This window comes from Lampetra planeri, chromosome 11 (assembly GCF_965212315.1).
Source record: "Lampetra planeri chromosome 11, kcLamPlan1.2.h2, whole genome shotgun sequence".
Lineage (NCBI taxonomy): Eukaryota > Metazoa > Chordata > Hyperoartia > Petromyzontiformes > Petromyzontidae > Lampetra > Lampetra planeri.
The window spans coordinates 1,488,782-1,510,125 of NC_136117.1; the positions used below are offsets into that span (position 1 = coordinate 1,488,782).

At 50.3% G+C, this 21,344-nt stretch overlaps 1 protein-coding gene across 1 annotated transcript in view; it reads left to right on the forward strand.

Moving 5' to 3' along the window:
• Positions 1 to 3,697: 3,697 nt before the first annotated feature.
• Positions 3,698 to 21,344, forward strand: part of LOC144721187 (integrin alpha-6-like) — a 65,988-nt gene continuing 48,341 nt past the window's right edge. The window contains exon 1 of the mRNA XM_078598585.1: positions 3,698 to 4,320. Coding sequence (XP_078454711.1) covers positions 4,148 to 4,320 — 173 coding nt within the window. The 5' untranslated portion in view covers positions 3,698 to 4,147. The remainder of the gene's footprint in view (positions 4,321 to 21,344) is intronic.

Genomic DNA, 21,344 nt, shown 5'->3' on the forward strand with positions numbered 1-21,344 from the left:
CCTCTTGGGTCAGAAGACTGAGCTCTAGGAATTTGTCAGCCAGTAAAGTAATATTTCGTTAATATGTCGATATGCTTGTGTTTTTGATGATATATTGCTATGTTTTCAAAAACTACAATTTAAGTAAAATGTAAAGGCCCCCCCCAGCTAGACGCCAGGCATGGTGCATCATTGAAGTCCCCCACCCGCGTGGCATTCTGCAACAGCGTAAGCACCCCATCCACGGCGTGACTCTATTTAGCCTCTCCTTGTAATGTGAGCCGTTTGTTTGGTTTTGGCAAGCCATCGTCATTCACAAAGTCAAATGTAGAGCATTGCTTGTGCATTGGATGGCATTGCACAACAACGCCATTGCCCGTCCTATCCCCAAAGGGGCTCTCAATATAACACAACTGTATACAGAGCAGTAGGAATAACTCAAAGAAACGGAGATACTTATTTTACTTTGTATAGCACTTCAATCATGTTTAATATCCATGGCCATTCGCTCCGAATACGAAAGTTTGATTTGCAGAGTTAGGATTACATGTAACACTGCGACGAAATATTGTTCATGGTGGAATGAATAGAGTACTATAATATCTTGCCATGGTTATATTAATACCTGGTGTTAGCAGGCGCCTCTGACCGAATCACATGGAATGATCCTGTATCTCGTCAGGGCTCAGAAGCAAAGCCGATTTGAGACTGGATAGTGCTTGGATGGGTGACCACTGTGGTTGCTATAGCGTCATGCGGGGCTACGTAGTGGCAAGTAGAAGGCAGCCCATCAAAATCCATTGTTGTTCTGTACTTATATGCTTCCACATCGATGCACCCCATCTTCACCAACCCGCACTGACCAGCGTGGTGAAATTTCGATTTAAAGCTTTCGTGACTGCAGGGATTCATCTTATTGGTTCTTTCGGTAAAGTCACGTAGAAGGTCGAGAGTGAACGTATGGTAGCATTAGAGGCGCGCTTTGCTTAACGAATGTGATTTTTGCGGGAATTCACGATAACGAGCCATTTGAATTGAGCCCAATTTGTTCGCAAAACGAGCAAATGTTCGCGTAACGAGCTGAGACCAATCGATCAAATGCATCCCGTGGCGGTAGTGGGCACACCTCGTCCCGCAGCTGTTTGCTTGGCAGTTGTGCCATGGGTGCGGGGAGGAGTGGGTGTGGGGAGCGCGCAATAGGGCTGTGTGATTGAGTAGAGAAAGAGAGTGTGAAAGCGTTGATTTCAAATAGAATATGCAGCTGTAAGGAGGTGATATCATAGGCTATACTGGGGATCTTGCACTGTGGTTTTTCATGTGTAGTAAGTATTTCATTTGATGTTTAATTACTCAATTTTTTAATTATACCATAATTGGTACATCTCATATTATAAAAGCTGTTCAAGATTGGATATTTTTTGGGGCTGAATTAGCTTTTAACATGGGAGTCGATGGGAAAACAATGATCGTTTAACGAGCAATCTTCGAGAAACGTATCTCGCTCGTTAAGCGAGACACACCCGTATATGGAATGTGTCCAAAAACATTGTAGACAATAAGGATTTTTCCAAATGACATGATTGGCACGTTTGTTATATACGAACCTACCACTATTAATAACAAAGGTACATTCACAATTTTCAGAATTAGCTCCTAATGTGAAGTTATAAATTCATTACCGAGACGTATTTGTTTAAACACAGCTGAGCACGGAGCCCAATATGCCAAGCAGCCAAGGTGTACGTGAGGTGATTTATAAACGTGTGAATATATATCATACATGAGAGTCATTGGTGAATAATCATGTATACATCTGCCAATATAAAATAACTATGATAAAATGTAAATCCATATGGTAACATAGAATATAAAATACCTTTCTAAACTCATTAATGATAAACAATGTGGTTTCCAAGAGTACCCAGTAAACGCGAACAAAATACGTCACGCATGCAGAACATCCGTTTTTTTCTTTGTGTTCGCTTGCAGTGACTAGTCAGTTAGGATACCTCACAATACGGACAATTGGTTAAAATATTGCTATGAATTATTCATACATTTCGTTCTCAGAACCACGATGGGTTAGGAAAGGGGGTACTCGGTTGAAACAAAATTAAACAAGGGGGGTACAGTCGCCAACTAAGGTTGAGAATCACTGGAGTAATAGATAAGAGTTCACGTCTTCCTTGAGCTGAGGCAGGTGATAAGATCATGGGAACAGAGACGATGGGATAGAACTCCAAAGCAGAGAAGTAAGTGTGTTTAAATGCAGTGTGGTGGCCGAGTGTGGGTGGGTGAGTGAGTGGTTCGAGTTGTGGGGAACGGTTGTGTATGTTGAACTTCTTTCGCACCATAGATAGTCAGCCGTACTAATTGGAGGTGCAGCGAAAGGACAACAAACTAAACACAAAAAGCAGTTAAAAATCAATCGTGGCGGTTAGCGTACTTCATTACCATCTGAGTGGCCGGAGGTCGACTCATCCTCAAATGAGTACCTGGTGCGGTGTGTAAATATCGTCACTAGGGAGATAAAGGTGGTCGGACATGGTGCTAGCCACCCACCCCCTCGTGTACCGTGCCTTCATAGGTGTTCGCTAACAATACTTGCCCCAAAAGTCTGTTAAGGCTACACTATAAGGGGGATCTTGGTGTTTGTGTTGTTTTGGTCTACAGTGTAGTGGTTGAGCACAGCATGCATACCACGAAACAGTCAGTTTGCTACACCGAGTCCTCACATGGGTGAAGGATTCTTTAACATGGGCGGCCTGCCAACTGACCTCCACCACACATATATCTGTGCAATACCGTAAGAATGCAATACATTCAATTGACTGGAATAGCAATTAGGGGTGGAAGAATGAAACAAAAATCAAATCGATGAATACCAATTCCTAAGTTAATCAAACATGAAGCGAATCTTGATTTGAAGCTTTCGTGACTGCAGTAATCCATATTCTTTGGTTCTTTCGCTAAAGTTACATAGGTAAAAAATAAAATAAATCACGACATTTCGATCGCAACACAAGCGGTCGACCTCAGACGGTAAAAATAGAATCCAGCAGTGGAACTGCTGAACCAGCGAGAGAGCAGTTACAACAAGGAGGTTATATATGTGGCGATGGGCGAGCAAACACAACTGACGTGCTTGCGTTCGTGGATGGAATTCCTTTCCAGCTCAGACCCCGCTTGCTTGCCCATCGCCACATATATAACCTCTTGTTGTAACAGCTCTCTCGCTGGTTCAGCAGTTCCACTGCTGGATTATATTTTTTCCGCCTGAGGACGATCGCTTGTGTTGTGATCGAAACGTCGTGATATATTTTATTTTATACCTATGTGACTTTACCGAAAGAACCAAAGAGTATGAAGCGAATCACGTGCGAAAATGTTTATTTTTATTCCTATTGTGTTCGTGCAGTTCACATGACCATTGCAGTCACGAATGGCCACGGGCATACGCTATTATTAGATCACGGGATCGAATCGTGGCCCTGGATCATCGCAATTAATCGAATCGCCGCTGGTGACGGTGGTAAAATTAACCTCACACAAACCTAAAGCAAAGGGGGTCGTTTCCTTCCCTGCTGCATAGCGGTTGAAGGCAGCGCTTCATGTCAGGCTTGGCTCCAGCACCCTGCTCCACTGCGTGGGTAGCATCCACTCATAGGGTGTGTACTCTGGCTGGGAGGGCATGTATTTAATTTCCACTGATATGGGCCGTGTTTTGACCTTGAAGAAGGTTGGAGCAGTGGCCGATAACTTTACCTACTTTTAGAGTGGCGAGTGCGATATGTCAGCGTACAGTGGTCCGTCGTCAGCACTCCGAGGCACCGATGAAAGTACGAGGACAAATTTGGGAAACTCACGGTTGGGTCTTATTTGGTTTGACAAGCAGACGTGTCGTGAAAATTGCACTGCATTTGGTTACTCCAAAGCCGCGAGTTTGCCGTTGAGTGGAAGCAGGAGGTGTGGTTTTCCATAAGTGAATTTCCATTCCTGCAGAGCTACATATTCATGAGCGCATAGCACGTCAGCAAGTGCCAATTACACACAACACACACACACACTCAAAAACAGCATAATCTAAAATAAACTGTTTGGCTTTTCTTAAAATAAACCGCTCTTGTACACACACACATAGAGCACGCAGCAGACCAGTCCGCTCGGAATGAAGCTGCTTTACCTTCGATTGACCACCGTTCTTTTCATGGACTGTTTCATCAATTGCCATGCTTTCAACCTTGACACGGATCATCCGATCATCAAAGAAGGAGACGAAGGTAGCCTCTTTGGTTTCTCCGTGGCACTCCACAAGCAAGTGCTGCCCGAGATCAAAAGCATGTGAGTGTCTACATGTCTGTGGGTGCTGTGTTGGGTGTTTTGGCCGTGTGACTCCTGTGCTGAGCAGATGAGGATTGTTTTAAGTCTCGGTCAATAATAACAATGCAATGAATACGATACTGGCTCACTTGCTTCATATCAAAACTTAAAATGCAAAAGGGTCTCATGTTTTCAATTATATTCTATAGGATTGTCATACATTTGAAGAGAATGCGTAAGGTCAGGGAAATTAATATAAAAAGTAAAAAAATCTGGGAGGAAACTTTGCTTTCTGCAAATAAAGTTATCCTGCTGATGCGTCATTGTCCTGTGGGATACGCGTAGTTATACACGCAAATGCTTATGATATCTAGCTCCAGCTTTCATTAATGTCAGTTTAATTGGACCCTACTGTAACATGTTAAATATAAAATCCGAAGATAAATGTTTTTTCAAACAGAACAAACCCACATATAAACTTCCACAATTACGTAAATACTTGAGAGAAAACGGATAACGTCAAAAGGAAATTATATTTCATGCATGTATTTGGTCAAACTGAACCTGTTGTACCTCCACAAGGTGCTTCATTCAAACCTTCTGTGACCCATTCTAACTCTGGACAGGAAGTGTGCTATGAGCAATGCCCCTGAGGTCTCCTCATATTTTCGCACGAGTTGATTTTTCAAGTGGAGGGCAACGAAAGCGATGCTGCATACATCAAAAATAACCGCTCTCTGCATCCCCCTGCCCTCTGGGTGAACAGTGTTTTGGAAGACAGAATTGTAATAACCAGGCTCTGCTCATCTGTATCGTTAAGAAACAAATAATTTGAGTCACCTCCGCATCACCCTAAATGTTCTCATGAACTTCACACAGATGTCTGGGTGAGGAGCCTAATAGTGTTGTTGCGATCTGGACCCGGTTTTGGGCTCTTGGCTTTCCCGACACACATCCCTGCTGGATATGAACGGACTAAAGGCTCTAACACAACAGGGTAAAGTTGAGTAAAGGAGGTGACCCAATAATGCACCTCTCATCTGCCGAGGCTGTGTATCCAGGGCCGTCTGGCATGAGTTTGATGTTTTTTTATGGAAGAAAATTACACTTAAAAGTTACAAGCAAGTGCACCATTACAGCACCCGAGTGACAAACTATAACTGTGACAATACGCCCATACCTTTAATACATCCGAGCATCGCCGTCAGTGGTAATATATGGCGGCACGTTTGATGGTCATTTGAAAGTCTTGTATCCCGTTACCAGAGCTTCAAAACCGCGTCAGACACTGCAGGGTACACATCCGAGCAATGCACTGACACGGGCAGAGCTGCGTGTAGTTAGTTGCGGCGTGCTGTAACTGGCTGTGCCTTGTTTACGCGCAGATGAGTTACCACGGCTTGGTTCTCATTAGGACACTGAACAAACGCACCAGTGTACACCCTGGCTGATAGTCTGACACAACGTCAGGCAGAGCTTTAGTCTTGACCGCGCAGTCGCTGAGAAAGCTGTTTCTGGATTTGCATATTGGCATGATTTATGAATGTGATCATGATGTTTCTGACGAGACAATGAATGTCGAAACCGGTCCAGAGTTTGTTTGCATTGAACCAGTGCTGCTGAATTTATGTATTTCCAGAAGGCCGTGTGGCTGATGGGTTAGGCGCTCTTCCCCCTCCAACCCAGCTTAAATATACGCTGCCAAGCGTGGTGGTGTTCATTCAGACGCTGTCTTTCCGACAGACCTGTTCTTCACCTGAGAACGGCTGCTTGCGTTGTGGCCGAAACGTCGTGAGAATTATTTTATTATGTTTTATTTTTATTATTTTATGATTTCCCTTCTACGTGACTTTACCGAAAGAACCAAGAAGATGTGCTATTTATATTCATGTGACGTTATTTTTGCGTTTAGTTTGTTGTCCTTCCCCCGCACCCCCGGTGAGCACGGTTGGCAATGCACGGTGCGAAAAAACTTCAACATCGTGTACACACAAACATGTATAAGAATGAGAAATCGATGTCCCTGTTACCAATTTTTTTTTAAACACGTGTTTTGTTTGTCAAGCGAATGAAAGTTTTTCGTGTGCTTGATATCGTATCGATGTAGCGCACACGCTTCGCATTATAAAGAGAGAGTGCTGTGATTACAATTGAGTTATGCATGTAGGTATGTTGACCTTCTTTTGCACCGTACATAGCCAACTGTTCTAATCGGAGGTGCAAGTTAGTCCGAACTTAAAAACAACTGAATGTTCAGATGATTATATTAATTGTGAATTCACAGTGCCGGAGAGATAGTCCAGGCTGCTATATTTAGAGTGCAGTGCATTGAGGAACGCAGCAAGCACGCCTTGCCCACACACAACACGTGAGCAGTCGATATGCAAGTGGCACTCATACCCCAGGGATCACTGTCGATTTGCTCGGCTTGTTTCCATTAACACGGCATTGCTGGCATTGCTACGATTCCACCATTGCGGATGCCCTCGAAACTATTTAGCCCACGCTGAATAGGTCTGCTTTGTGAGGAAGTGGAAATTGATTGTCCCATAGTTAGACGCCCCTGCCATAGGAACGTGGAATCGTCCACCACAGCCTCAGGGCTTTAAAGGGGAGACGAGTACCACCTCGATGCCATTTTAGACAGGGCTTCACTTTGGCACAAGACTTCGCAAAGTATGCGTTTTCATTTGTCATCTTTAAGTAAATATTACAAACGCATAAAGTGAAGGTGAAATGTACGAAAACAAGAATTGCTCGGTTAGCCTTCGCACATGGGGATAACCGGCTGTCTCCTATTACAGTTGGAAAATGCCTCACCCAGCATTCCCTGCTGGTCTCTGTCCACACGAGCAGTGCCAATCAATCCCGGTCCCCGAGACAGTGGGCTGGAGGGGGTGAATGAGGCAACGTTCCCCTAACCTCATGCAATAAGGTCTCACAACAGGGCCGGTTTTTGCCGCTTTGAATTCAGGGGCCAACGCCATGTGGCATTCTGGCCCAGTTCTCCGGCCCTGGCCCTCCAGTAATAAAGCGTGGCCGCTCTGGTAGCAGTCATACAGAGGGTTAGGGTTTGTTCTCATCCCCAACAAGGGTCAACACAAATGACTTGCATTGTGGGTGTCCGCGTGATGCATTTGGTTGTGAACAGCCCGACACAAACTCGTTGATGTTTAATAAACATCAACTCCAGAACTGCACAGAATTGGGGGGGGAGCTGCTGGTAAGAGAAGTTTCATTGATCCAGATGTCTCATCTGGACTGTATGCACAGCATTCCTTACAACTCCTGTTTGTTATTTGCAGTGAGGGGTAGTTCAATGTAAATTCCATTATCCAAGAATTTCCAGATGAAATCACGGGAGTGAATGCAAGCATCCACTCCACGGCACAGCGCTCTGTGCACGACAAGGCGGGTGGCATGCGTGCCTCTGCTGTGCAAGTAGTGGGGCACAGCTCGTGGCCACCACGAGGGACCCGAGTGGCGGTCATGGTGCCGCGCCTCCCCGCAACCGGGACTGGCACGATGTGAGAAGCCTTCATCCAGCAGTGGAATGACAAGGGGGGTTATTGTTATATACTGTATATAACTTTAGTTAATGTCCCCGATGCAACGGGTCTCCATTTCACATTTTAAATACTGTAAGTCAATCCCGCTGGGCTCTCAGCTGGTTAAAATGCATTGATATAGTGTTGTGACCAAGTTAGAATTGTTTACGAGTATTGTGTGCACGTAAATTGTTCTTTTATTTTTAACTTATGAAGTCTGCACATGCTGTTGCCTCTCGCCCCGCACCCTAAATGTGGTAATGTCTAAGTGGTGCATTCGGGCTGTGGCACAGCCCAGCGGATGTTGGCCCTGTCAATGCAATTGACCTTGGGGCGCTGGCACACGGATGAATACTGTGATGAAGCTGCAGACACGTAGGTTGAATGGTTAATTCAGGAGAACTCGTCCGTGGTGATGTGGGGAACGAATTGTGGATCATATTATCCACGATGTTGTCCCATCAGTTTATTCCATTTAACCGCCAAAACAACCCCATGGATAATTGTCTTCGTCTCTAAATTATCGTCCGCTGCCTTCATCATCTCTGTCTTCTCGCCCGCTCCATGCTCTCTCTCTTCTCTGACCATGCTGGCCGCTAGTCTGACTGTCTCACTGGTTTTCAACTTTCCCACACAATTCTCCACTTCCTTTACCCCACGTCTCACTTAACCCCGAGTCTCGGGCATCTCTCTCAGCGTCTCTTCTGGGTCCATCAACTTAAACTTTTCCATCTTACCCGTGTGCTCCTGCTGATGATGGTCTACCTAGTCTAAAATGTGAACGTCACCACCAGAATATGTCATGGTCATTTAGCTTGGCGCCAAACAACATAAGTTGCGATGCTGAGGCAGTGATCAGGTCAGACCCGAGGAGGATGGGTGCTGGCAGCAACATGGACGCGAAGGGCGGACTGTACATTAGTGGCATGTGCCCAGGTGTGCTGCATTGGGAACATCTCAACCCTGACTTTGAGATCATCACACATGCACGAGGGAAGAGTTTTGTATTGAATAATTAAGGGTTTTGTATGTATTTTTGTAACAACCTTTTGACTAATTCAGGTAAATTACAGGATGCAATTTAACGTGTTTCTGTGCAAACAAAGGTGACAAGATCTGATGCCACTTTGTAGCAATTTAGAGCAGTGGGTGTGATGCGTCACGATATTCCCTGCCACGTCAATCCACTTGGATCAATCCACAACATTTTCCTTTTGTCGGGGAAATTATAACTTCATGTCTCGGTCCAATGTTTTAAATGTATTTTTTTGTTTTCCAGATAAATAATAATAAAAACACACAATTTGGAACACCCCCACCCCGCCCTCACGCCGACGTTTAGAACGTCGCCTTCACGGTGTGCTTATGGCACGAGTGGTGGAGCTCTGCTGCACTTGTGACCCCCCCCCCCACCACACTTGCACAGCGCGGGGTCAATTCATGCTCTCGGTACAACGGCCGCCCTCCCACACACGACCTGTCAACCCATACGGTTTACCCGTATCCTTGCATAGGGAAATAGAGTTTTCAGGTCCATATGGCGTACAGCCGTTTCAAAACGGGTAAAAAGAAATGTCCATGTCTTTGTGTTTCTCCCTTGTGATGGGATTTTGTAGGGTGAACGTTGAGATTTATAAAGGCACGGGGTGACCAATAAGGTCTGAATTGGTCTGTAATAAGGTAGGCACTGATAAGGGGTTGACAGGTACTATAGATATGTTCGTGTTGGCTGCACCTTGCCTGTTGGGAGCGGTAGTGCAGCAGTCAGCGCGCTGCGCTACGAACCCCAGCGATCCGAGTTCGATTCCCAATCACAGCCAAAACCAGTGAAGATTATCTGAACCGGTGCTGGGCTTCCCCTAGGTCGACTCAGCCTCAAAATAATACCTGGTGGAGTGTGTAAACGTTGCCACGAGGAAGACAACTGTGGGTCGGGTGTGGTGTTGGCCGCAGGTGCCCGCTAACAGCTCCTGCCTCAACAGTATGTTAAAGGCTAAAGGGGAGATCTTTGTTTCGTCGTTGTTGGCTGCACCTAGCCTGGCACAAGCGCCATGGTGACGTCACCGCCACTTGATAGCAAGTGGTGGCTGCTGCTGCTGTTGTTGTCGTCGCTGTTTGTCCGTGTTCATACTCGGAACTGTTCTCTGGAATAGGAATTCATGCCAGCGGAATAGAGAATACAAAATCTAGCTACGTGCGGAGATAAGAATAGCACCGGAGATTACACCGTAGTCCGACCAGCCACCACGTGTATATTACAGGCCTTCACGCTATCACTCAAGAGAGAATGATGCCACTGGAAAACTAAAGATTAGTCACCGTGCATGGCGAGATGGTATTTGTTTTAAAACAAAACACATTCCTTTCACGATTTAAACACAACGCAAATGCAAGGTTACGCATCAAACGTGTATTCTTTTTTTTATAATCTTTTTTAAACGACCATAAACAGGAGTTAACGTCGGAACCCAGGAACTTAACAACATCGGCATGTTTCTGGGAGTGCGGTGCCGAGGTGTTCACGTGCTTAAACCAGTAACTAAATGCGTATCCCATCAATTCCGCACAGAAGCACTCTGCAGCTTTACCGAACGAGACACATTTTTTTGCAGTTTGTGATATATGAAAAAAATGTATTTCATAAATAGCGAAATACGTGGGAGCTCACGTGCTGATACAAAAAGTATTCAAGTGAACGGTGACCTGTGACTAAAGTGCCCTGACTGCACCCAATCTCCTTGAGATCTCAGAACTCAAGACGGTTCAAGCCTGTTTAATGCTTGGTTGGATGCGTGATCATCAGTGCATACTAGGTGTTTTAGGCGTGTGTTCTGTGGGTGCTGCTACGCAACGGATGCGGTCCGTAGATAGATTTAGTCCATTCACGGGATTGAATATTGTGTAATGGGTTCCGGAGACACTTGTAGAGGTAACTTCTTTATTACAATACAACACTCCAACAGTCCTGATACTCTGTTACAGCCTAGGTACACAGCCTAGGTACACAGCCTAGATACTCTACTCTGGCTACGCTCTGGAACTCGCCCTCACAAGGTCGTAGAGTCGGGAGTTCCAGAGTCCCACCACTGGCTCTCACAGCGTCCCAGGGTCCTCCGATGGCTGGTCTTGGGTCTTGAGCTACGACTGGGCCCTGATACTCCAGGGAGCTCTCCTTTTATGCCTGGTCCAACGAGGGGTGGGGCCGTGTGCGCCACCAGACATCCCACAGAGCACACACAGCCCCCCCCCCCGTTGGTGGCGCCAAGAGGTGTAAGCGCCTGAGAACCCAACGCCTGGTGCCAAGAGGCTTAAGCGTCTGGACCCGCCTGGGAACCCAACGCCTGGTGCCAAGAGGCTTAAGCGTCTGGCCCACCCAGGGTCCCAGAGCCCCCAGCAGCCCCTCCCTTCTTATGTCACTACATTACCCTCCTCTATGTAGCCTCCAGCCGTCCCGGCTGTCAATAATTAGAAAGTTTAAATTAACGAAAGGGAGCGAGAGAAAAAAAAATACGCGAGCCTCAACAGGAAAAGAAAAGAGAACAAGAAAGCAACCATAAATACCATAACCAACCTGTACAACTTTACACTATATACAAGCATCAATCAACAAAAAGGTGAAGCAATGACACGTGAACAAACGACCCGCGGCACACCTAGCCCTCCTCGGGATCCGCATAGAAAATGGGGAATTAACAACAACAAATATACAGATTCCGACACGTTGGATACACAACCACCGCATGGATGGCAGGGTTCCACACCACCCTTGCCAGCCTCCCATCCGTCAGGTGGAGAGAAGGCGAAGACCAACATGTCGAGCATCCCTCTACACACACTAATCTGGACGTCTTTCTACGTCCCGGGTCGAGAAGTCGTACTTCAGGGCCGACCCATGTACTGGGCAAAGAAGTCGCACTTCAGGGCTGCTCCAGTATTTACATTTTTAAATATATATATAAAATTTACATGACACAAACAAAATAAATCTGCCTGCTCCTGCCCAGAAATGGTGGCCGCACGCGCGAATCGCATCTCCAAAAGGCATCCCGTGCTTGCGTCCCAGCAGCCCTCAAAGAGGACCACCACCGACATTACATGTCAACCGTTAGCACCCCCCGCCTTTCCAACGTGGCGTCTCCATCCTAAAACTGCGCACGTCGGCCTTATCGGGGGGCTTCAACCCAATCTCTCTCCAAGACTCGCATCGCAGCATATAGCTGTACCGACTGAGCTGAGACGACCCAGTCTCTCTCCAAGACTCGCATCGCAGCATATAGCTGTACCGACCGAGCTGAGACCCAATCTCTCTCCAAGACTCGCATCGCAGCATATAGCTGTACCGACCGAGCTGAGATGACCCATCGTTCACTCCCTGCACAACATGCACCCTAACAACTGAGGGATGCAGTCCCAACGTAACGGGACAACTACACCTGAACACCACGAATCTCCAGCCCACTGTTTCAACGCACCTCGGAGTGTTTCAATCTCCGGGCCGTCAGGGCGAGCCTACTGCTCCAGACGCACCACGGAGGGTCTCAACCTCCGGGCCGTCAGGTCAAGCCGTCAGTGATTCCATAACGGGACCACACTCTCCGAGCCATGTGAGCGCACAGCCCACTAGGCTAGACATGCCACGGAGTGTTTCAATCTCCGGGCTGTCAGGTCAAGCCGTCAGCCATAGCATGACAGGTCCACACTCTCCGAGCCATGTGAGCACACAGCCCACTAGGCTAGACATGCCACGGAGTGTCTCTATCTCCGGGCTGTCAGGTCAAGCCGTCAGCCATAGCATGACGGGACCACAACTCTCGTGTTAGACACGCAACACCCGCTGGCCCATCCTGGTCAGGATCTGCACCCCAAGATATTTGAGAGCCAGCCTGACAATTCCAAATCCTTGGCAGCATGTCATCATCTCAAGATAAATGCCCCATACAGTCTATACATCGTTAACAATGACAGCACAAGCTATACATTAACAATCACGAACAAAGCTCAATACAAACCATACATTGTTAACAATCACAAGCAAAGTTTCGCACACACATTGACAACACTCACGAGCAATGCTCCACACAGTTTACCCAACAACAGTCACGACTCCCCGACGACAATGAAGAAAATGTCAACAAAAAAATCATTAATCCGGAGCGCGTAAATGTACGAAATGTCAGGGGCCTGGTCTCCCGACCTCCAACCTTTGGCCAGAGCAGCAAAGGCGGCGACCAGCATGTCGGTCGATGTGCCGGCCCCGGCGCCGGTTACAGTAAGAATGGCGCCCTCACTGTCCGGTCGCAGCGCTGATGACGCGGTATGCTAGGTTGAAGCCAGCTGTCGTCCGGCAGTGAAGGTCGCAGCGCTGATGACGCGGCGTTGCTAGGTTGCAAACAGCTGTCACCCGGCGGTGAGGGACACAGCGCTGATGACGCGGCGTCGTCGGGTTGGCCCATGCTGCGCCCGGAAGTGACGTCGCTCCCAGCGGTCATTGCTCCCCCGGCAGAAGTGACGACACACCCGGATGTATTTGCGGCGGGAACGGCTGCCATCTTTGTGTTGGAGCCGGCGGAATGGTGCGACCGCTGCGCCGCCTCTCTCCCTCCTGTCTCCGCCTGTGAGCGACGCATGTCGTCCAGGATGGAGACGGTGGCGTGGAGCAGCTCGGTGAGGCGAAGCAGCGTTTCCTCCATTGCTGCTCCCGACGCTGGAGGAGGATCGGCAGGTGTGGTGGACGACTGCTCAGCCGGCGGTGCGGCGTCGTTGTCGGCCCGAGTTGGCTGCCCCGTCGCCGCTTGCTCCTCAACATCGCCGTCAGGACTGAAGGTACGTGGCTTACTTCTTGTCTCCATTGCCACTTCTGACACCAAATGTAATGGTTCCGGAGACACTTGTAGAGGTAACTTCTTTATTACAATACAACACTCCAACAGTCCTGATACTCTGTTACAGCCTAGGTACACAGCCTAGGTACACAGCCTAGATACTCTACTCTGGCTACGCTCTGGAACTCGCCCTCACAAGGTCGTAGAGTCGGGAGTTCCAGAGTCCCACCACTGGCTCTCACAGCGTCCCAGGGTCCTCCGATGGCTGGTCTTGGGTCTTGGGTCTTGAGCTATGACTGGGCCCTGATCGTCCAGGGAGCTCTCCTTTTATGCCTGGTCCAACGAGGGGTGGGGCCGTGTGCGCCACCAGACATCCCACAGAGCACACACAGCCCCCCCCCCCCCTTCCCCCCGTTGGCGGCGCCAAGAGGCTTAAGCGCCTGAGAACCCAACGCCTGGTGCCAAGAGGCTTAAGCATCTGGACCCGCCTGGGAACCCAACGCCTGGTGCCAAGAGGCTTAAGCGTCTGGCCCACCCAGGGTCCCAGAGCCCCCAGCAGCCCCTCCCTTCTTATGTCACTACAATTGCACGGACTATTGAGTATCAACCCCTCGCGTGCGTTATGGCCCCTGGGTAGAGTGTTGACTGGGATGAATGGAGATGGTTTGAAAAGGGATGAGAAGGTTCCAGTAGTTTTCCATGTAACATTCTCGAAGCAGGATGGCGATAGGAGATGAGGAGAGGGAACTCGAGAGGGGGAATCATCGTTGCAGTTCACGGAAGGATCAGGGCAGAGGCAGAGGGATTGAGCAGAGGAGACACGGAGAGGGAATTCGGTGTCAAATGGTGATAGCAAAAAGCAACACGAAAATCCCGGCATGTATAATGAAATGCCATTCTCTCAGGTCCGTTCATGTGTGCTGTTATTACGTGTGTAGGGCTTGAGTTAGCGCGCCACGCATCCCCCGCCTCTTTTGCTATGTAGGAAAGCACAGTACAGTGGGGTCAAGTGAGGTAATGGTTGTTGTTCTGGCTTTAGGCGAAGTGGGTCGTTAAGAGTTGAGACAGGTGTCGGGGTAGCCGGGAGGACACAGGCCAGTGATTGGCTGAAAAGGGAATTGGGCAATTAGCCGGCGTCGCTCTGGCGGCGAAAACAAGGCCACGTGACACGGGGGGCCAGGGGGCGAGCGATAAGCGGGAGGTAGAGATAATTAGGGCAGATTAATTGGTGTGGGGATATAAGCCAGAGCGCAATGGAGAGAAGAGAGTCCTGTACGAGTTGGCGTCGGAGATGGAGCTGCAGCCACGGTGCCCGGGGGAAGTCGGAGTCACTGAGCAAGAGACAGTAGAGTAGAGCGTAGAGAGACAGTGGGTAGAGCAGAGCGTAGAGAGACAGCGAGTAGAGTAAAGCGTAGAGAAACAGTGAGTGGAGTAAGGGACAGAGTGACAGTGGTAGCGAGAACGCAGTGAGCAACCAGGGTAGCTGTGGGGGCCGTTGGCCTCCTAATACCCGCTAGGGTTTCGCCGGCATTCGAACGCGACGCCCCCTACTCATACAGCCTCGCGCAGCGCTCCCACGCTGCGAGCATACGTACGCACAGCATCATCAATCAAACGCCATACTCCCCCTTTCTACACCGCTACGTACAGCTCTCGCACGCTGCGAGCATGTGCCCGTCTACAGCCCGGTGCAGCACTCGCCTCCACGTCGAATAACCACGTTACCAGTGCGCACCTGTATCAGACACGTAGTGATTGTACGCGCACACACACATACAGCTCCGCGCGGCACTCCCTCAACACTGACTACTCACGTTATGATAGCGCACCTGTATCATACACGTAGTGAACGTACATACACGCACACACACGCAGCTCCGTGTACTCCAAACGTGACACCCTCTCTTGCGCTGCTCTGCACAGCGCTCCCACGAGGCGAGCCGCTGTATACACAGCACCACACGCGTTCACACTTCTCAGCGAGATCACACGAGGCCACGATCAGCTATTAATGATTTATTCTCGGTGACTGCGCTTTACTGTTAAGTCAGTATGAATCGACGAGGCTGGCCTACGCTGATACCTCTATGCCTATTCCCGATTTATCTGCTTACGATACTATTTCACCTTGTTACTCACGGTTCGAAGTATTCGGCGTCCTGTGTCTTTTCCTCGATGCTCGTCTGGACACGTCACGCGGACGTCCGGAGGGCAAAGCTGGGAGCCGTCTTGAACGCGGGCCTCTTGGAGTGAGATCTCCCTCTACCTTGCTACAATCGCTTTTATCCTATCTCCCCGACCCAGGCCCCGCCTCCCCAGCCCTTACTCGCCCCTCCGGCGCTCATTCTAGTTCATCCCATTCTCATGCACGCCTTTGTTATGTCAATTATGCGGCGGCATCCATCACAAAAGCTTGCCGTGGGAATTTATGCACGGACCGCCACATACCTCTGATCATTCGTAATTTCAGCTTTATCCTTTAACTTCCCTAATTTCCCTAATAATGGTGCCTGCGGGCTCGAGTCCATTTTGTCATGCTAAATTATGCCGTCCCGTCCCTCCTCTGCCTGTCTCGTCGATACGTGGGTGTGTGTGTGGGGGATGCGTTTCAACCGAGGTGGCCGAATGCCCCTCGCCGCGACCATGCAATCTTAATGCCGGTCACAGCGCCGCGGTGCGAAGTAGCATCGGGGGATGTCGTCCAATTCCCTGGTCGCCGGAAACCGTGAAGGTTAATCCCGATAAGGGCTTCTCGGATTAAAACCGGTCGGCCAGGTGACTTCCCCTCGGAGCTCTATGGGGGGGGGGGGGGGGGGAAATGCGTGCGGGTGTGTTTATGTGAGGTGAGGTGAGGGGGACGCGGGGGTCGGTTCCGTCACTTGGTGGTGGCGAGGTCAGGGTGGGGCTCCCGCTGAACGGCTTCGTGGCGGCGGCATCACATAGCCATGCATCGGAAGGATGCAGAGTAGGAGAAACCGTAGAGACGACAAGGGTAGCGATAACAAGGTAAAGAGACACGGAGCGAAGTGAGGGCACGGAGAGGCGTAGAGCGGTGGCGCAGCAGAGCGACGCGGAGCGGAGCGAGGCCGCGCCGAGACGTGGAGCGGTGGCGCGGCAAAGGTGGACTCTAAGAGGAAAATAAAGCAGAGAGAAAGACAACACTTGTACGAGTCCTACACGTGGATTTATTTCACTGGCACCAATTCAAACCACGACGATTGATCATATAGTAAACCACTGTAGACTGCGCTCGTTCAAATCAGAAACACCACAACTACATGAACTCTCTCTCCTGAAGCCCTCTCGTGGCCAGCATTTAGCTTCTGAACATATTGCCTGTCATATGCAAGAATATAATGGAATTTCACTGACGATTATACACATGTTGAGTTAATAAATAAAAACGAATGGTGTGCGTGGTGTTTAAAGTTACGATATTTAATTTCATAAAGACGTGCATAGGGGCCGTCCATAAATGACGTAACGCAGTTTTGGCCGATTTTTTACCCCCCCCCCCCCTCGTCAAACGGCGTCACAAAAAGTCAGACGCCCCTCAAATATGATGTCACAAAGCTCTGCCCCCCCCCCCCCCAAAAATATATTTCCATTTTGAAAATAAAACATGCTTCAAATCACTTTAAACTATTGCCATTCTAGTGCGTATTTAATGTGACGCTGCACTAAGATGTTGTAGGAGAAAACACGTATTAAAAAGGAGGCCTTGGAAAGCTGAAATGTAGCATAATAGTCACTTGAAAATATTCGTCTATTATATTGAAATTATCTTATAATTATAAAGTATTAAAAGTAATTATATCTATAAAAAAAATACTTGAAACTTTGTAGTAGAACGAAGCAAAATGGAGAGTACAATTGTAATAAAGGACTCTTAGGCGATGTTGGTCTCTGTCTGTCCTTTATTGGGTTCTTATCTCGCACCCCGCGATGTCCCCTTCCGTCGCGTGCCCTCCGCACGCCGTTCGAGTCCTCCGCTCTCTCCGCAGCCACGCCGCTGCCCGTGTGCCCCGCACACTCTGCAGCCACCCTGCTGCCCCGTGTGCTCCCGCACACTCTGCAGCCACACCGCTGCCCCACGTACACCGCTGGCCGACGGTGCTGTGACTCCGACCGCGTGGTAATTCATGCCACCCCTCCGCCAGCACCCTGCGTGGCTCCTTCTATCTCTACTCTCTCTCGACTCCCGATCCCCTTCCGGTTCTCACCCTATATCCTCCTCCTCACGTGACCCTGACTCCTCCTCCTCCTAACGTGACCCTGACTCCGCCCCCACTCACCCCGACGACCAGGCTCCACCTCCCCTAATACTCCGGCCCGCGGAGGCCGCGCCCACCCTCTCCTTGCTCGCATTACATGACCCCCCCCCCCTGATGAAAAACCCAGCCGTCCCCGGCTGCAACAGAACAAATAACGCGAGCAACAACAGCAATCAGCATCACAAGACAAACGGAGATTATAACAATAACAACAACAAAACAACAATAACAGTCAACGAAAGGAAAGGGACTTGGAACGCGTGCGGGTTGCCGGCCCGTCCCGAACGGTCTGTGGGGCCCCCCCACAGACCGCGACCGCGACAGGGTTTTAGGAGCGGCGGGATCGGAACCGCCCGCCCCTGTTGGAGGCCTGTCATGTCCAGGGTCCCGTTCCCCAGAGAGACCCGATGCCGAGGTCTCCTGCAAATGTGTCCGTGGCGGGGTTGGAGGGGCAGCGGGGTCAAGTGTCCCCGTCGCCGTGGTAGGCCCACCCGGAGCAGGAATCACTGTGTCCGTCTGTGTCACGGCCGGTCCGTCTGTAGAAGGCATGACAGGCGCGCTCGCAGGTTGAACAGGCAAAGTCAGTGGCGTGTCGGATGCAACAGACACCGGCAAGGCAACATTAGGAGATGACGCATCCGTCTGCGGGGCCACGTAGGGTTTCAATCGAGACGTATGGACGTACCAGCGCCGCGATCCGAACCAAATACGTGCGGACTGCGGACTAAGAACCTCAATAAGCTTAACCGGCCCCTGCCATGGTTTGTGAAACTTAGGGGAGGTCCCCACCCGCACCTGCGGGCAGTGCAGCCAAGCCATGTCCCCCACTCGCCAGGGGGATTTCCCAACCGAGCGCCGAGCGCAACGTTCATTCCGGGCCTGGGTCTTGGCCATAGCCAATCGGGCCCCCTCCCGTGCCTCTGCCACGCGACGAACAGCGTCCTGAATGTACTCCGGGAGAGGCTTAACAGGACCCCTCGTCCCCGTACCCAGCTGTACGTCCACCGGCGGCACATTCTCGCGGCCGTACATTTAAAAAAAAGGTGAGTACCCCGTCAACGCATGAGGCGTCATCCTGCATGCAGAGAGCACCCTAGGGATATGCAAATCCCAATCAGCCTGATTTTCGCTAACCGTGTGACAGAGCATGGTTGACAGGGTCCGATTAAGCAGTTCCACCATCCCATTCGTTTGCGGGTGGTAGGGAGACGTCCGAACCTTCTTGGTCCCCAGTGCAGCACACACCTCAGCCAATAATTTAGAAGAAAAATTTCGCCCTTGGTCTGTGAGCAACCTTTCCGGCGCCCCTTTGTCCATTACGTATCCGAACAGGAACGCTTCCGTGATAGACGCCGCCGACTGGTCGGGTAGGGGCCAAGCCATCGCCCAGCGGGAAAGATATACCACCCCGACCAGCAAAAATGTATTCCCCCGAGCGGACGGCGGGAAGGGCCCCAAAATATCCAACGCCACCAACTCGTTAATCCGAGACACTTGTATGGACTGCACTGGTGGCACATATGGGTGTTTAGGCGGCTTCCGCCGGGCACAGTCGGGACATGCCCGAATGTGCCCGACGACATCAGTCGTCATGCCGTGCCAGAAGTAGTCCCGCTGCAACGTCAACAAGGCTTTCTGCACCCCGAGATGTAACAACGTCTCGGAGTGCAGAGTCCGAACCAACTCGTACCGTAACGACGACGGCACCACCAGACGCCAGCAATCATGCAACCCTTCCCTCCACATCAGCAACCCATCCCGGAGAGCGGCTCCCAGCATCCCACCGGACAGCGGTCCCCCCGTGCCCTTTGCAGTCCGACTCCGCAAGGTCCCCAGCGACTCATCGAGCAATTGCTCGCGAATCCATACCGAACGCGGCAGGTTCAAAACCCCATCAGCCGGTCCTGGGCATACGGGAGCCTCGGGCACTTCGACAGCGGACACAACAGGCCGAAGGGGATTGCAGAATCCGCGTACACCTATTCGTGCCCGAAGTGCAAGCGGACCCCTGCGGCAATCTGGAGAGTGCGTCCGCGTTCGCGTGACGCGACCCCTTCCGATACTGAATTTCGAACGAAAATTCCTGCAGGGTTTCCAACCATCGTGCCAATTGGCCAGACGGTTCGTCAACTCTCAGGGCATATTGCAAGGCCGCATGGTTCGTGTGCACAATAAACGTACGGCCGTACAAATACGGCCGATATTGGCGAAGAAAATGTACAATAGCCAAAAATTCACGGCGAGTAACGCAGTAACGTGTGTCCGCAGGAGACAACACGCGGCTGCCGTAAGCTACCACACGTTCGACGCCATCCCTAGACTGGGACAGAACAGCCCCAATCCCGGTGTCACTAGCGTCAGTATCCAGAATAAAAGGTCGAGTGAAATCTGGATAGTCCAACGTCGGTGCCGACGCCGCCTCTTCCGTTGGTCCCCAGCTGAATCTGCAGCCTTTAGCCGTAAGGAGGTGCAACGGCCTAGCGATCGTGGTAAAGTTGGGAACGAACCTGCGGTAATATGAAGCGAACCCAACGAACCGGCGCACGTCCCCCACTGAGGCCGGAGTCAGCCAGTTACGGACGCACGCCGTCTTCTCCGGGTCCGTGGCGACCCCTTCCGAACTGACAATGTGGCCTAAATAGCGCACGGATCGTTGCAACAGGTGACACTTTTTGGGCTTAAATTTCAAATTGGCGGAACGCATTCTGGGAAACACCGCGTCCAACCTCCGCAGATGTTCCTCAAACGTGCGGCTGAAGACGATAACATCGTCTAAGTATATCAAGCACGTCTCCCACTGCAGACCCATTAACACGAGCTCCATCAACCGCTGGAATGTCGCGGGGGCGGCGTTCAAGCCCATGGGAAGACAATTAAACTGAAACAATCCCTGCGGTGTCCGGAAAGCCGTCTTTTCCCTCGAGGACTCGTCCAGGGGAAGTTTCCAGAATCCTGATGACAGATCAAGAGTAGAAAAAAAATTCGCCCCAGACAAGGCATCCAGGGAATCATCCATACGCGGCAGGGGGTACGCGTCCGCAACCGACACCTTATTTAATTTGCGAAAATTAACACAAAACCGCAACTTGCCATCCTTTTTCTTCACAAGGACCACCGGCGCGCCCCACGGACTGTTGGACGGGGAAATGATGTCAGCGGCCAGCATCTCCTCGACTGCGCCGCGAATGTGATCCCGCTCCGGCGGACTCAACCGATGCGGGTTCATCCGAATCGAAGCGGCATCACCCGTATCAATGTGGTGGGAAAGCAAGGAGGTGTGACCCAAATCTAAATCGTCCGCACTAAAGACGTCGGAATACCTCCCCAACAGCGCGTGAAGCGCGGTCCGCTGGTCCCCAGTCAAAGACGCATTTTCCCGGCACAACTCGGTAATCCATCAA